We start from the raw sequence: 12,781 nt of genomic DNA on the forward strand, positions 1-12,781 counted from the left end.
ATCTTGGAGTTGGTATATTTAAATAGCAGGGGGTGTGGGGGGTGCAGGGTGGCTTGCCCCCCTGCTAGCAACGTGTAGGTAGTTTTTTTTTTTTTTACATGTTCGAAATTTTAAAAATCTAACCTATGGTCACGGCCATATAGGTTTTGGCTTTTTGAAATTTTGATCATGTATAGTTTTGTTATGTAAGAGCTGTAGTAAGGGTCTTCTTCTTCTTCTTTCGGCTTTTCCTGGTTAGGGGTCGCCACAGCGGATCACCTGTCTTCTAATGATTGGCAGTGGAGTTTTATGGTGTAAGAGCTGTAGTAAGGATCTACACTGTTAAATGAAACAATTGCAGTTATTTATCTGGCAGTTAGTGCAGAGAATTTATTCTGTGAGCTGTTAATGAGCTGCATCATGTAGTCCATGGTTTGATTCCCTCAACCTCTATTTGCCTAATGTGTGACTCTGAGAAAGTCAGTTAACCTGACAGTAGTTCCGAGCTGAATCTGAAAAAGTTCTGTGTAAATCAGTGCTCTACTCTGGTTAACAAACAAGTAATGTAGTCAGTATACGTTTAGCAAGAATACACAATGTGCAAGAGTGTGAAACTGAGAATTTACAAGAGGAACAGTCAAAGCTATGCACAAAAATCTCAAGATAAATAATGATATGTGGTATTTATGCTAAACACTGAGGCACTGTGTAATGTGATGGCTCCTCAGACTTTTGAATGGCTGTAGATGAAAATAAAAACCTGAAACTTTCAATACATAAGCTGTCTACTTGTTCAAGCACTGTAACAAAAATTGCTTACTTGTGAATATAGTAATAAAAAAGTACAATATGCATTTTCTGATACTTGAAATAGATGCTTCTCCAGTATTAGATTATTTGACTTGCCAGGAGTTTAGTATGATGAAAATAAAGATATATATATATGTGAAGACTGATGATTTGTTTTAAAACTATGAAATATGTAGACTGTTATGGTTATTGAATAGACAGACTATTTAAGCTTATTGCTTTTGTCTTCGGTCAAACTTATGAAATGCAGTGGGCTGAGATACTTGCAAAGTCTAAATCATATTCAGATAGAAGCTTCCTCATTGCCAGTCATGCATGCTGCATGGGAAGCTGTAGTAACATTGCAAAGTTAAACTGAAAAGGAACTACACAAAGTGGAGAACAATGGTGTTACTCAGAAGCAGACTTAAGCCTAGTGATTGAGCAAATGGTATGGTTACTAAAATCAAACATGATGAGGTTTATAAATGATGTGCAAGGCCTAAATAAATTAATTAATGTGGAACATTATCCAATTGCATTATAGAAATTGTTTTTAGGAGAGTATGAGATTTTGGCAAATTTGACAAAATGAATATTGTTCTGATCTGTGCATATTTAACACACCTGCATGAGAACACAGATTCCTTAGAACTTTCATTTAGTATTTCATCATAACTGGAAGTGTTTCAGAGAGCTGTTAGATGATTGAGGTATTTGATTGTTTTAATATAATTGATAATCTACTGGCTTTGCTTACTACTAAAGAAGAGTATTGCAGAAGACTGAATAGGCCAAAACAGTACACGGTTAAGATAAATGGTTCATGTTTTAACATCTGAAAGCTTGAAATCAGTTAATAAAAGGATCAACACCCTTATGGAATTATTACTATCTGATGAAGTTTATTCTGAATTTGTCTGAAGTGATTGTGCTACTGCTAAAATTATTGGAAGAATATATAACATGGTATTGGATTAAGAAGCAACAGAAGAGACTTGATTTGCTCAAATATTTAGTTATTACTATACTTGATCTTAGCCAAAAGGCTGAGAAGCAAACCTCCTTTGAAGAGTTTTGATGTAAATAAGCCAGTTACCTTAACAAATCAATATTAGATATAGTGGTATTGATACATTGATTATACAAGAAGAGAAAACAGCTATGTATGGTCACTGAGCATTTATATCAGCATTTACTAATTATACTTAGACTGGAAATGAATTACTTACAATGAGAAGTTTAATCAGTATGTTTATGGGAAAGAGGCCCCAGCTGAAAGTGGCCTTAAGCAATTTGTAGAGTATTCTCAGTAAGATGATTCTCAGCACACCACTAAATTTGCAACTAATATAATTGTATTTGCAGAAATATGACATAAAATGTAGTTATAAGCCAAAAGATCAAATGCATATAGCAGATGTCTGTCATTCATATTTACAGTGTTTTAAGAGTGTATACTGTGAGTTGAACTGAAAGTTAGCTGGGGTATGCCAGTCACCCACATAAAAAAAGCTTAAAGAAATTTGAATATGTACAGAGGAAAGTCCAAAGATTCATTTGTTCTCTAATTATCCCTTTAATCCATTTCAGAGTTAAGTGGAGCTAGATCTTATCCAAGCACTTACTGAGTACAAAGCAGAAGAACCACTCCTGAACAGGGCAGCGGTCCATCACACAACACACACTTCTTCTTGTACTCACTCATAACACACAGTTAAAAGCAATTCGGAGGAACACCAATTCACCTCTCACACATCTTTGGGATAGTCAGTGAAAACCTTTGTGAACAAAGGGAGGATGTGCAGACTCCATTCAGAAGGCACCCCCAGCTAAAATTTATACTAGACAACCAAGTGCTTTGAGACAGCAGTACAAACTATTTCATCCTTGCACTGCACAGCTCTAGAGATGAGAATGTTAAGAGAAGTATCCATGAAGGTTTAGACAGAAAAACTGGGATTTATAATGGAATTCAGCCTTACTTTTAATTTAAAGAGGAGACAAGCTATACAGTAAGTTGTTCTGTCTTTCGGCTTATCCCAATTAGGGGTCGCCACAGCGGAACTCCAGTCCGCTAATGTTTGGTAGTGGATTTTTACGTGCCAAGTTACCAGCCCTGATGCACAACCTTCAAAGAAGGCATGCTCATTCACGCATGCCTCCACACAGAAGACGCTCTAGCTGAGAATCGAACGGGGCAACGTCTTGCTGTGAGGCGAAAACGCTACCGCAGCACCACTACCGTGGGTACCCTTATTAGTTAGTAAAAAGGTCAAATGACAGAGGTATTGATGAGGCTGCGTGGCTTCTTCCATCCCATAGTGAAAGACATTTAGGAAATTACAAGTAGTAAGGTTCTGTTAGGATATATGAATTTATTTTGCTACTGATTACTAATATATATATATATATATATAAATACCCATCCATCCATCTGCATCCCCCATTCCCTACCTTACACATGGGGTCAAGGTGTCACTTCACCAGCGAAAATCATCTACAGCCAAGATTTACATATATATTTTATACTGGTGAATGCATAACTTTCATTTTGTGGTTACACTTACTGTTAGTACTACTGATTCACAACTGTGCACTGCTGCTTTTAGTAATGTTTTGAGTGGCAGCAGTATGTACATGGGTAAAGTGTTTTTGTTTGGTATTTAGGAGAGAAGCTAGTGAATAGGATGGATCTGTTTGAAAAATAGGTGTGAATATGAAACTAGGAATGAGCACTACAGTGATAAAGCTGTGTCTCACACATTGTAATATACACATGCAGACACTTGCACAAGCACACATAAACACATGTACGCTTGCATGTGCACACATACATACACACACACACACACACTCATATACAAAACATGCACACACAAACAGATTTGCTCTTTGGCAAGAAAGTGAAATTTGGTGCATTATTTACATTCCTTTTTATGTAATATGAATAGATTTTTTTTTCTTTTTTTCATTTCTGATGCAAATGTAGCACAAAACTGTACAACAGGTATTTAGTACAGTTTATAAGAGGGCAAAGACCTATTCCTAAAACAATCTCGAGGGTGAAAGAAGGTGTAATGATGCTTGTGGTGAGTTCATTATAGAGTTAGATTGTGATGTGCCCATGGAAGTCATGAATGTCATATGAAGCGATAAGTTCTGAATGTGTGAGTAAAAACCCAGTCAGGGACATTCTGCAATACTGTCGACAGTTGACAGCAATAGATGATTTTAGCAAGAGAAGTTTCACACGTTTTTCTTAGTAAGCTTTTTACATAAATAGTTAAACTAATATATGTGAAAGAGATGAAGCTATATAAATATATACCATGTGGGTTTATTCTGTTTTGATTAGTATAAGCCAAACAGGCTGAAGCAGGAAACTGGTTGAGGGACTATTTCGGTAAACAAAAGTTAAATAAATGAATGTCAATATCACTGTAACACAATGCTTATTTTGTACAACTAGAGGAGATAAGTGCAGCCCTGGATAGTGAGTGAGGAACAGACTGCAGTACTACAAAGCTGTAACTCTATTAAAAAACACATGGGGAAGCACAACACCAGAGCAAATAAGCATCAAACCCCGTGTGCATACAAATCTGCAGTTGCATTAAATATAGCTAAAAATTGTTAAAAGATAGTATTGATTTTACTGATTATAAACTGGAAGTCAGTTTTTGAAAATAATCCAAACAGGTACTGTGTGTAAAGTTTACAGTAACAGACTGCATACAGTTTCCCTCATCAAATGCAGTCTATTTCTGCATGCAGAAATTCCTTTTTAACTTTGTGTCCCTTACATGCCTCTCCTTTTCTGTTACATCGTCAGTGCTTCTAACTCAGTCTCCAATAAACATCAGTGTCGAAAGATTTTATTACAGATCAGGGTTTCACCAGCCTTCATCTTTGCAGCAGGCACTGTAAAAAGAGCTTGTCTATCTAAGCTAAACTTTCTAAGGATCCCAGGTGCAGCTTCTGGACATTCATGTTCAAGGTTTAAAGACAAGGAAGCACAGAGCATATAGGGTGGTTCATATTTCAAACATAAACTAATAAGCACACACGCTGAGATGTGCAAAATTCATAGGATAATATTTTCCAAGTACTTTCAGCATTTTCAAGAAAATAGTTGTGCAGCGTTGTTATATCAGTAATTTTTAAAAGAACCACAGCAACCAGTTATGTGTATGTGTTAAATATATTCAGGAACTTTTAACACTAAGAACACCTTGTATACCTAATTAAGAATATGTTGTATGTTGTTTAATGTAGAAAAAGTTATAGTCTCAAATCAGATGAGAAAATAAATGTTAGAATACACAAGTCTTATTTGGGAGTGATCCGGTATAAAGAAAGAAAACAGAATAGATTATTTGGCCAGGCCTGACAATGCAAATAAGATGAATAGTGCAGAATTGTGCTGTGTATAATTCATATTACACAAAAATCCAAAAGATTTTGTGGTGTCCTGCTCGGCTTCAGGAAAATCCTAACTCAAGGATGGCATACACAGTTTCCATATCCACCATTTACATGTTGAGTACTATTCAAAGCTTCCTGAAGTTAAATGAAACTACAAGTCAAGGTGTTCTAAGTGCATTGAAAACAATATTTGCAAGATATGGTATTCCAGATTGCATATTGCCAGGCAGTGGTCTGCAGTAAGCAGGTGCATTATTCAAGAGTTTTTCATAGAAATTGGAGTTACATCATGTTACTCCTAGTCCTAAGTCCTAGTTATGTGCAGTCAATAGGCTAAGTTGAAAGAATATTTCAAATTGTGAATCACTTAAATAAGAAGCCACAGTCTAGTAATAGTGACTGACACATAGTTGTAATGGAATATAGAAATACTTCACTGCAATATACTGGTCTGTTATCTAACACTATCTATAAGAACTGTCACAGGAGTTTTTGTCATCAGATAATAAGAAACTAAGTTTGTCTTCATCTGCTAGTGTAGTTGATGTATCTCCATCCCCTTGATAGTCTTGATAATGAAGATCTTTATGAGTATCATCTCAGCACAGTTTCATTTCAGGAATTACTGTGTCTAATGTTGCTGAAATATCAAACATGTTTGAAGTTAGTGAACATGGAAATTACATTCTTATACCCAATTCTGATTTGATCCATAAAATAAAAATGAAAAAAGTCAAAACAGTATAATTGCTTGAAACATATTTAATACACTATTGCATATTCTACCCATAATATTGTATAATTTTATGTCTAAAAAGGGCACTATTATATGATACAATTTCTTAAATATTTATTGCTTTTTATATGTTATAATACCAGGATGTGAAGAATTGTGAGGTTTGTTTTCTCGTATTCTTGTATGATAGTTCAGTTTGAAAAGTAATCAATGAGCTGGCAGGACATCACTTTATGTCTTTATCTTACTCCATATTAAAAGAAATCTAGATGTTACTATTCCAGAAGTTCCCCTTCATCCAAAAAAAAAAAAAAAAAAAAAGCTTTGTTAGGATATGACATACAAATAACTAAACAAGACAAGGAATGATTAATTGTTCACAGCCTCTTCCAATATTGTGTAATAAGTTGTCATTAACTCATTATTAGCCAATACTGACATATTTTAAAGCATGATTACATAACTGAATTTAAGCAATATCAGTTTACTTTTATCGAGAGCGACTCTAAATTCTTAGAAAGTTGTTGGCTTTCAGCCCAGTTTATTACAAAAACATTATGATACCAGAAAAAGGAATAGTGCACCCAAAGCACCCTCAGGATGTAGTGAGTCCTGAGATCGTGTAGGACAAAATTATTTAGAATTTAACTATGTATTCTCTTAAAAAGAAACTTTAACAGATCTCATGTGGTGGAAGAATTGTCTCAACCTGTTCAAAAGAAAACATTATATATTCATCCTCCATCCCCATCTCAGAGCATCACCACAGATGCCTAAGTTGTACTGTTCAGTACAACTTACAAATTTCGCAACACTTCAGTATCAGTGAGATGTGGGTGATGCGACTACCCTTGGAAGCTTTTCACAGTTCCATTAGAGCAGGACTGGTTGTAATACATATGGAAAGTACAACTGTCACATAGTATCTGAACAAACAATAAGAAAAACACATTCATTGCAGCTACTGCAGTCAAGTTTTATTGATTTAGGAATGGGCCATACATTAAAGTTTGAATTAGCAGGTAGTGGGGACACCTCAGCCTCACAGCAGATACACTGAGCAGGATAAACTCTGTGATGTATAAATAGAATTGATTGTCTTCCATTGTCCAGAAATGTGTGTTGGAGAGTTTTCAAAAAAGACACATTTTCTTCCCAAGAGAATGCACAGCTTCAAAATTTCTGCTCAAGAAAATCACAGGAACAGCATTGGCAACAGACACATTTTTTTCTTCTACTAAGACCAAAGTCCCTTGTATGTTTTCCTTATCCTTTTAATTCAGAAAATGCTTTTGAAGTTAGAACAGGACAAATCACATATGATTCCATTAGCACCCAAGCATGCAAAGGAGACTATGGATGTCTCTTGGTACAAAAACTATCTGAACCTTGACTCCTCTGCCATAGCAAGGATGTAGAGTCCTTCATCCAGTTGTACTGTATCTTGCATTAGCAGCTTGAATATTACCTTTGACAGGCAGAATAGATTATTTTTGGAAGGGGTTTACAAGTCATGAAAAGAGCAGTAAAACCACTTAAAGGGGAAGAAAAGGAAATGGAGATATGTTTTAGCTACTACCTGTCCTGCTTTAACTTTGTTAGTATTTCTCCTTATGATTATTTTACACTTAAAGCCAGGAAGGAGGAAAGTTGCCCAGTTTATACTCTAAACTTTATGTTAGAGACGTTAATTTTACATCCATTGTAACTCTAAATTTGCTTTGGCATCCTTTCACCTCCCAGAATTCAAGGAGGGTACTATTTGAGTTGCTACCCATTGATTATTTCTAAACTGCTGTAATACTGCTTCTTGAAGCAAGATAGCACAGTTGAATGAGCAATTAGGCTGTCATCCTTTCTTCCAGTTTTATAACTGTGATTGTTATTTTGTAAAGTTTGGAAGCTTAGTGTTTTAATGTATTTGACTTTTTACATGTACTTGGCTTTTTACAAAGCTCACAATCCATTTAGGCATACCCTTCAGTGATTAAAAAGAGTTGTGTGGGAGGCCACTATTTGTATCAAGAGGTGGACTCAATCCTGAAAAGAAGATCTAATGAATGCTGAAACTGACTTCAGGTTAAAACCAGTGGCATGAATCCAGTATCAGTGGCGTTAATCAGAAGACCAGAGATTTCAGCAGAGGCATGAGTACTACTGGGAAAATTTACATTGACAATTGTGCCAATGAAGGTAGAATGCCCATACGTTATTATCAGAGTTCTGTGGTACTTCCCTCTCAGAGATCTACTGGTAAGGTGAGTACTCATTCAATTTTACTTGCCCTTTGTCTGGGATAATATTAAGCTTATATAACTCTTACATGCAATTGTAGCTTTCTGACCAAAGAGAGAAAAATGACAAGGTATTATGAATCCTGATGGGCGTTGCCTGAGACATGAAGAAAGCCACATACTTTGGTTAGATATTTTATACTGGCATAGCTGAACAAAAATATTCTTTTAAATAATACCTACAGACGTGTGATGTTTAAATTTTATATATCATTAGTAAAAAAATGTATTTTACAGGTTGCTGAGGCAAAAATCACCGAAGTAAAAATCAATGAAGCTAGAGAAAACTACAGACCTGCTGCAGCAAGGGCTTCCTTACTTTATTTTATCATGAATGACCTCAACAAAATTAATCCACTCTATCAATTTTCATTAAAGGTAATAAAGAGTTAATTACCTTATATTTAAGGCTTAGTGAAGCCTAGTGTACTAGAAATAGGATTTTTACTAAAAGTAATATAATATTTATATGGGCATTTTAAAAACTAATGCATTTTTCAGTTCTATGTGCATCTTTGAAAAATACTGACTACATTAAAGGTAAAAGCTATTGATGCCAGGACTATGGATTAGTGATGGTTCCCAGTCTGGGGCTCCTGTCATTGCCACTATAATACTCATTACAGTTAAGGTGTGATAATGACTTTTTTGTTTTTGTTTTTCTTAAAGTCAGATACATGTTTTTATAACAGCTTTGACTGTATCATTATTTCCTCAAGTCATCATTACACATAATTGTACTTTCATGACAACATGAGGGTTTTTAGAGACATTTTTTACAATGTTAGTATTCTATCTGACACCACTGTAAAAAGGCAAAATGGAAATGTTTAGTAGAATCAACGAAAAAAGTGTGGAAATTGCATAAATTCATACCAATAACCAAAAAATAAGCCACTGGAAGGAACACAAGAATAAAAACAACCACTTTATTGAACACATGCTTGGAATGCCAAGTAGTAAAACCACGAATTGGTCAGAGTCAGTCAGTCGATTCCGGTCTCCTTTGAATGACTTAAAGACCTTCACCTCATCTCTTTCAGGCAATAGTTTGCTTAGCTCAGCCAGCTTTTCTGCTCCATATGATGCTACATCACCTTTTTGGATATCATCAACTGAGGTAGCCCCCTTAAACATGTGCTTTTGTGGGATGCAAACTACAACTTCTAGACCAACGTGCTGAATAGCTGCACCTGAATTTGTATAAGCAAATATACTTATGCAGTATGCCTAATTCTCAGTTATCCTTTTTACCCTTATAAGGCTGTGTACATTCAGAAATTGGCATCACACAATAAATGTGTGGTTTTATTTTTAAAATAGCCATTTGGGCACTAAATAATAACCTTTGGGATTTCTTACTAAAGCACAGTTATTTTGGCCAGTTTCTACCAGCAGTCCATCTCATTGCATGATTCAGTACAAGTTTTCATGGATATACTAACAATAACACAGACTATTCCTGATCCTCAATTAACTTGTGGTTGTAGATACTTTCTCCATTCCTTTTTATAGCTGAAAACTATTGAACATGGGAATGAATTTCCTATTCTTGAATAGTGCATTAGTCATTACTAACCTGCAGTTTCTCCATTTAAGTACAGCAATTAATTTGTTGTCATTTAATATTAACAATCTTATTAATTTTTAATTCAATAATAACCACGGTGAAACTGCGGTAGCGTTGTTACCTCACAGCAAGAGGTTCTGCAGTTCAATTTTCGGCTTCGCTTGGGAGTGCCTTCTGTGTGGAGTCTGCATGTCCTCCCCATGGTTGGGTAGTGTTTGAAAGACATGCGTGCGTAAATGGGCGTGCCTTCATTGAAGATTGGGCGCCGAGCTGGCACCTTGGCTTTCCGTAAAAATCTACTGCCAATCATTAGCAGACCAGAGTTCCGCTGTGGCGACCCCTTATCGGGAAAAAGCCGAAAGACAAACAACAACATTCATTTTTAATTCAATGATGTTTCTTCAGATGTTTAACATGTGGCTTTGCAGAAGATAGAATACACTAATGATTTTTCACTCAGTCTCAGACTGCCTGTGTTGTGTGGGTTCTTCACAACTTTGTTCAGCATAACAGCTTTAAAAAATACCATCAGTAGAATATTAAAAGCCTTTCAAGGCATTCTTTTGCATACCTACATGCATAAATAAATAAATATAAAAATTCTGAAAAAAGACAAGTCTGACATGAAACAAATTAGGCTCCTCAGATTTTATCAGATGTCTGTAGCATGGAAGAGAAATCTAAGAAGCACACACACAAAAGCTGGGCAGTAGAGTTAGAAAGTATCACATAGGACGTGCATTGACATTCAGGGTGGCTAAATGGAGATGGCTGTTACTACATGGATAAGTAGCCTTTGAAATATGGCGAAAAGGACAAGTCACCAATGTCATTATTCATGGTGAAAAGGGCAAGATGTGTACTACCTTTACTGGCCACTCAAACGTAATAAGCCTTGATGCCTTTTTACTTTATCCTTAGTTTCTGGGCAGGGGCCTTGTTCGTTGCTATGGCTCATCCTCATGTTGCAAGCCTATTAGGGCGATAGTCTTGCATGACTGAATAGTTAGTATGAAGGTCTTTAAAATCATTACCATTCCATCAGCAGCTTACTGGTAGAAAAATAATTGTCCTTTGTTGCAAAGTGAACTATTTCTGTTTTTAGTTGGTTTATGTTCACTGGCACCTAAAGTGATTTTTTTGATATTGAAAAATAATTGTTGTTCAAGTTGCAGTAAAAGCAGTGCTACTGTTTTTATCTCAGTTTTTTAGCAGACTACACAAGGGCTGTATCAATTTTTTTTTATTTTATACACAGATTTAAGCTGGTCTTGTCTGCACACTGGAATTGATGAATGAATTGCAGAGGGTACCCCTGTTTCCATGGCAACAACAAACTCTGGCTATCTCAAGCTCCTCCCCATTCCATAATGCATCATTCCCCACTGATTATCTAGATCTCGTTGCTTCCACTGAGAGCTTCAGTTTCTGTTCACTAAGCTTTAGCCTTTTGAGTGGAAATTCTGTCATAGATGTGGGTAAGATAAATGCCTCTTTGACATACTTTTCTTTTTTCAAGGTATATTAGCACTTAGCTGTAGTTCTTAACACTTATCATTACTTTCTGATACTTTATTTATTTTTTACAAACCAGACTATTTCCCTCTCGTTTTCTCTCCACTCGCCATGTTAAAAAAATCTTTGGCTATCCTTCATACCTTCAGTATTCTATATCTGGGATAGTAACAACATATTGCTGTTATGTTTCTTTGAATTAGAGCGACTGGTAGAGATATTTTGGTTATGAATGGATAAGGATTCAAAAGCTTCTGGATTTTAAAAAATGCTAGCAGTGTGATCTTAAGATCCTTTCCCAAGACCCTCACAAGATGTGCATTGTGTGTCTTGGGGTAGGGTATCTTAACTCCGATTATCAGTTAAGCAAAACATTTATTCAATGACCTTCTTTGACTGATGAAACAGGCTGGTTCTGAAAGGGGTCCTTAAGAATGATCCAGCTAGTCCCTGGTGGTCTAGTGGTTAGGATTCGGCACACTCACCGCCTTGGTCCGGGTTTGTTTCCCAGTCAGGGAAGCTTCAATGTACTGGGGTTGGGAGGTTGGCATAATGGTTAAGGTGTTTACCTTACAAGCATAAGGTGCAGGGTTTGATTCTCACATGGGGTAATTGGCTAGGTTTAAAATGGCCCACAAGGGCAATTAGCCTAGTAGTAATCTATGAACCTATGAACCAAAGAGAAGGAAATGGAAAGACAGCAGGAAAAAAAAGAAATAGAAGAAAAGACTGTGCAACAAAGATACTTCATTCTTGGAGAAGATTTCTTCAGTGAAGATTCTGAGAAAAGTAACCACTTTCTCACCCCACCCTGGGCCTTCTACATTTGATTAACTTTTCCTGCTAAGATTCTCCATAAAGGCATGATTCTTTAGGACTAAAATACTCTGCTCCTGGGAAGTAAAATCCACTATGAGAAAGAAAGCAGGAAGCTTTTCCTCAGAGCAGGAGCTTGCCTAATTCCTTTCTCCATGTCCAGCTTCTACTGCATCCCTTCATTCCTCTAGTCCCTCCAAAGCCTCACACTGCTGGACTGGAACAAGATGATATTCACATTTGTAAAGTCTCAACTTCACTTTGAGTCCCTTTTGGACCCTTCTGTGTCTACAGTTTGTGTGAGAAGATTCCCATGCCCGTTTTATTACTATTCCTACCCCAGGCCTAGTTTTGGCAACTGGTATATCAGATTTAGTGAGAAACCCCATGCTGATGTTCTTGGCACCCAAGAATATAGTTTCTGTGACTTTGATGTTACAGATACGTAACCAATTCATTAGTGTGGGATCAGAGGATACCTTGTAGTCTAGGCTTAAATTGCTACACAGCAGAATATAGGATACTGAATATGGGGATAGGGCTTTGAGATGGTCCAAACAGGACTTGTTTAATCCTTGCATACATTTTGTGAAAATAATCAAATGTGAGGTCCCAGAGGATGCTTAAGCTTTTCATCCTCCTGATAAGGATTCC

General features: G+C 36.3%; 1 protein-coding gene across 1 annotated transcript in view; it reads left to right on the forward strand.

The window, feature by feature from the left end:
* Window positions 1-12,781, forward strand: part of LOC122800226 (dynein axonemal heavy chain 17-like) — a 17,083,451-nt gene that overhangs the window by 15,366,516 nt on the left and 1,704,154 nt on the right. Inside the window, exon 69 of the mRNA XM_044069720.1 lies at window positions 8,464-8,604. Within this exon, the coding sequence (XP_043925655.1) occupies window positions 8,464-8,604 (141 nt within the window). The remainder of the gene's footprint in view (window positions 1-8,463; window positions 8,605-12,781) is intronic.

The sequence above is a fragment of the Protopterus annectens genome, chromosome 4.part0 (genome assembly GCF_019279795.1).
Source record: "Protopterus annectens isolate FY-2018-M chromosome 4.part0, PAN1.0, whole genome shotgun sequence".
NCBI lineage: Eukaryota > Metazoa > Chordata > Ceratodontiformes > Protopteridae > Protopterus > Protopterus annectens.